Consider the following 4,798-nt stretch of genomic DNA (forward strand, 5'->3'; position numbering starts at 1 on the left):
CAAATTCTGCTCGTGAATTATCTTATATTTTAATTACAAATTTGATAAGTAAATTAAAATGAAATTAGATTAGAAGGTAAGTAAATTAAGGTGATTGATTACATTCTTTTTAAGTAGTAGAGATTTGATTTTAAGTGTGATAAGTAAATTAAAGTGAAATTGGAAGTATAGTAGAGATTGAGATAGAGATACATAGGATGTGGAACGTGCGGTCCAGATATGATCTCTGTCTTCGCAAGAACTCAACACAACACCCGCTCTGCTCTGCTTTCCTTCTTCCTCCGGATCCCAGGGTGTGGCGGCCGGCGAGCGGTTGCCGCGGCGGTCTCCCAGTGTTTAGGGCGCGTGTCTCCCTCCCCTCCGGGAAATTCTGTCGCGGCTGCCCTTCCCCTCGGCTAGTACCTGCGACGGCGACTCCGTTCTTCGGCGAGATCCACAGGTATATTGAGAGAGTCGTTTATTCGTCATCCTGGCGAAATTTTTTATGGACTTCTTTCTTGGTTCCCTCTCGAAGAAATGTTTCTTGCAGTTACAATTCCCCCAGGATTCTGCCTTGATGAAACGTGTGATCTGATTCCAAACCCGATCTAGGATCCACGCTGCAAAATTCCCCCTTTTGTCAGATTATATACATTCTTGTAGCTTATGCTTTCCCTCTCCAGCCTAGTAGTAATTTAGTGCAAAACACCTGCATTAGTCTCCTGCAAAACGACATCATCTGTTTACTTGTTTGGGACGCAGAGTACTTAGAATTGGAAGAGACAGGGGGAGATAAGAAGCTGACAACATATTTGGAATACAGAGTATTTAAGGCCTGTTCGGTTTTCCGCCAGCTCCGCGATCTGTGGAGCGCGTATTTTCCAGCTCCACTTTTTCAGCCTGCAGCTCCGCGGGCTCCGCGAGCTGAGCCTGGAGCGGAGGGATTCCGAACGCTCCCTTAGAAGGCCTTCCATTATATTTGGCTAGTACCGGTATCCTGTAATTTCTACTTCTAGTATGCCATTTGTTCAGTGATCTATTTTTTTATCCCCGTTGCAAATTGATAGACTTGCTGATTCCTATGGTAGGGGATTATGCTCCCCTGGTTTGCTCTGCTCTGATGGACACGCCAAACAGTCAAGAACGCCCTGTAAGAAACAAAAGCGATGCTTCCAGTTCCAAGAGGATGGTGAGATCGAAGGTCGCCATGGAGCTTCACCTTCTATCGACTGTAAGGATCACCATGCCCCATTTACACCTATTACCTACTCTTCTGTCATAACCTTAACAAGAAGCAACTATGAATTGAACTACTGCTGCCAAACTACCGCGACCTGACTAACTGCTCATACTTACAGGACGTTCTGCGAGACATCTTCTCACGGCTATCACTCAAACAGGCTGTGAGGATGAGTGTACTATCTCGTGAGTGGAGGCGGTTAGGGATATGCCACCCGGACCTGGTGTTCACCAAAGACACCTTATTTGGCAGCGATACAGCCACAAGTACTGACCTGGAATCCATGACTGCTGAATTCATCACCAGAGTGGACAATGTGTTACGCCCGCTGTGGTCTACTTCCACCACGACAACTACTACGGTCGATAGGTTTGTTATCAAATTTGGTCTCGGCAGACATCAAATGCATCACATTGATAGATGGATTAACTTTTGCACCGCGTCGATGGCCAAGCACATTGGCCTTGATCTCAGGGGACGGCACCGCTTTGAACATCCCGAGTACATTGTCCCGCTGTGCAAACTCAGTGGCCCGAATGGCTCTTGTGTCAAGTCTCTTCATATGGCTGATGTATGTTTAAAGCCGCCCCCTAGATTCTGTGGTATAACAAACCTGAAGAAACTGAGCCTACATAGGGTGTCCATGGATGCAGGCGACCTCCAATGTTTGTTGCTAAGTTGTGCTCGTCTCGAGAGTTTAAGCTTGGATTTCTGCCCCTTGTTAAGTTTTACTATACATCAGCAGCTTTGCCGGTTGAAGTACCTGAGTGTGCGCGAGTGTGCGGTGGGAATGATACAGTTGCAGGCTCCAAACCTGACCACATTTGAGTTCGATGACTGTCTAACACAAATTGTTCTCAATGAATCTTCAAAGTTGTCAGAAGCAACCTTTGTGTTCAAGAGCAGTTCATACAACTTGTGTGTGGATGCCTTCGACTATATCTTGACTGAGCTCCCAACTTCTATTCCTTATGTGCATAAACTTCTGCTACATTTGGTTATTGGATATCAGGTTTGCTCAATGCCTTATTTTATTCCTTCTTTTGCTGTCACAATATCTACATTCAGTTGTAGGTTGAGTTGTTGACTTGCCACCTCGATCCATCTCATGTTGATTTATTTGTTGTGTTCATGCATTGTTTCTGTTCCAGGTGCAAAATTTCAGTAAAAGAAACACCACTTTCATCAATCTGTGGCATCTAAACCTGAATATCGATATCACATACGATCAACTCGATGCTGACTGGGTTACGGGTTTGGTTTATCTCTTGGAGTTAGCACCTCTCTTAGAAGAACTGGAACTGCATGTAAGTGACTCAATCTTCGATCATGGTCTGTTTTTCTTTTTCTTCTTGATATTCCCGGTTGAAAGAATATATAATTAAATTATTTAATTGCTGAATATTCATGTGTAGATTGAGTGTGATAGATCTAGTGATGCTGTTCCTGCAAGGATAGTGAAGGCAGCTCCAGGGCCTCTGCATCGTCACCTCAGGAGTGCCCACATTACTGGATTTTGTGATCTAATGGGGATAGCCGAGGTGGCGCTCTACATCCTTGGGAATGCTACTGTGCTCGAGCGTATGGTAGTTGATCCAGTGGTACGGATGGACTATGGGTACCCATATACAGGTCAATTTTATTGTGTCAGCAAGGCCGGTAGTAGCCTGGAGCTCGCTCAACCTAGTTTTACTGAGCAGGAGCTACATGACAGGGAGTTTGCCAGGAAACACTTTGACAGAGAGGAGTTTCGTCACATCCTCACCATTTTATGAATAACAACACAAGGGCTTCTTCCCTATATAAATGGATGCTTGATGGATCTGTTTCATTCCATTACGCGCTCCTGTCCCTCAGCTCCGCAGTGCCCGTCCTTGCTCTGTGACCGCCGAATCCTGACAAGATCGGCAGAATCTACTCCAATGAGTGAATCAAAGCCACTAATAAACAGATACCCAATGAAGATGACAATTTGATGTGAAATGCCTGGTACAGGTCCTTTTAGTGCTCAGCTGAAATTTGCTGATTAACTAGCTCCTTGGAAGTGTCAAATCACTTTACACCAATTCTAGCGTTGAACCTATTATCATTTTATACATAGTTCACATTCATCACCAGGAAGGGTCAAGATGGTCTGCATCAAAGGTCTCGGCAGTGCTACAAGAGTTGAAGAAAGAAGAGGATCTTGTTTTGTTACTACTGTCTGAGAAGTGTCAAACCTGCCCAAGAAGGCATGTCAATTTTTTTCTTTATGTTCTGATGCCTATAAATAAACTAAGAGTGAGAAAAATATTGGCGAACAGATTACAAAAGCTAGACTCATGTGAGAAAACTATTATGGTAACAATAAACTGTACTATGTTTTAGGAGACTATACAAGAAAGCCGTTTACTATGGCAGAAAAAATTAGTACAGTCAATCATGTACCTTTATAACTGAGAATATGGGATATGCTGGGGAAAAAATGCCATGTGATAAAAGAACAGACTTCAAACGGATGCTCATGTCTTGTTTGTATAGAACAGAACCCTTATCATATTGTGATTGATTACAAGAACTAAACTTAATTAATTAATCAATTTTCTATTAGGCGGAAAATATGGTATTGACGGGGATTCTAAAAGGCTTGAGGCCCCGCTTGGAATTGTTGTAAGTTAATACGTCCGGATTTCATTTACAAGTGTATATTACCGGCCGTAGTCTAACTTTCGAGTGGAATCAAAACGACGGCTGGTGGCGTGTATCGTTTTACAGGGATATTTACGAGCTAAATGATAATCCAGACAGGGCCTGAGGTGGTATTGAACGTGAAGCAGGTGAATTTCTTTTGTCAAATGTCATACAGGTCTACGTGGTGGACGTCCAAACACACACAAACCTCCCCGATTTGCTTCCGCTTAGTGGGATTTTGAACATCCAAACATTCTAGACACAATGCATTCACTACCGGAATCGCACCCTATGCCGACGGCCAGGGCCGTCGGCATAGCCCTGAATGGCTGTCGGGACAGGCCTATGCCGACGGCCCCCGTCGGCAACATATCCGTCGGCGTAGCCAGGAATGCCGTCGGCATATGCCCTATCCCGACGGTGTCCGTACATCTATGCCGATGGCCCCGGCCGTCGGCAACGTTATCGCCTAACGGTGGCCGCCGTCAAGTGCTGACCAACGCTTGCTCGCCACATGGCAGGTCTATGCCGACGGTCTAGCCGTCGGCATAGTTTCAACCTAAGCCGACGGCTAGGCCGTCGGCATAGACGTGCCACGTGGCGAGCAGGCGTCACCCCTGGGGCGGGTCTATGCCAACGGCCTAGCGGTCGGCTTAGGTTGAAACTATGCTGACGGCCAGCCCATCGGCATAGACCTGCCACGTGGCAGCCACTGGGAGCTCCTGGAGCAGGCCTATGCCGACGGCTTAGCCGTTGGCTTAGTTTGAAACTATGCCGACGGCTAGGCCGTCGGCATATACCTGCCACGTGGCAGCCACTGGGAGCTCACGGCAGCTCTATGCCGACGGCCTTGCCGTCGGCATAGTTTCTGTCTGTTTTTTCTTTCTTTTTTCTGTTTTGTTTCAGCTC

At 45.9% G+C, this 4,798-nt stretch overlaps 1 protein-coding gene across 2 annotated transcripts; it reads left to right on the forward strand.

Annotated features, from left to right (window-relative positions):
* The first annotated feature begins 219 nt into the window (after positions 1 to 219).
* Positions 220 to 3,037, forward strand: LOC125540363. 2 transcript variants are annotated; one of them, XM_048703976.1, is made up of 6 exons: positions 220 to 439; positions 742 to 971; positions 1,068 to 1,210; positions 1,338 to 2,231; positions 2,371 to 2,526; positions 2,635 to 3,037. In XM_048703976.1, exons 3-6 carry the CDS (start codon positions 1,100 to 1,102, stop codon positions 2,992 to 2,994), a joined length of 1,521 nt encoding a protein of 506 aa, XP_048559933.1. In that variant the 5' UTR covers positions 220 to 439; positions 742 to 971; positions 1,068 to 1,099; the 3' UTR covers positions 2,995 to 3,037. The 2 variants fall into 2 exon arrangements, with proteins under 2 accessions (XP_048559933.1, XP_048559934.1); XM_048703977.1 differs by lacking the exon at positions 742 to 971.
* The last annotated feature ends 1,761 nt before the right edge of the window (positions 3,038 to 4,798 follow it).

This window comes from Triticum urartu, chromosome 2 (assembly GCF_003073215.2).
Source record: "Triticum urartu cultivar G1812 chromosome 2, Tu2.1, whole genome shotgun sequence".
Taxonomy (NCBI): domain Eukaryota; kingdom Viridiplantae; phylum Streptophyta; class Magnoliopsida; order Poales; family Poaceae; genus Triticum; species Triticum urartu.

What these genes read in the sequence shown, in the direction of transcription:
- LOC125540363 (XM_048703976.1), top strand. Translation starts at nt 1,100, where the DNA reads ATGGACACGCCAAACAGTCAAGAACGCCCTGTAAGAAACAAAAGCGAT. An exon ending in AGCTTCACCTTCTATCGACT is followed by an intron (nt 1,211 to 1,337) that starts GTAAGGATCACC and finishes TCATACTTACAG; the next exon opens with GACGTTCTGCGAGACATCTT. An exon ending in ATTTGGTTATTGGATATCAG is followed by an intron (nt 2,232 to 2,370) that starts GTTTGCTCAATG and finishes TTTCTGTTCCAG; the next exon opens with GTGCAAAATTTCAGTAAAAG.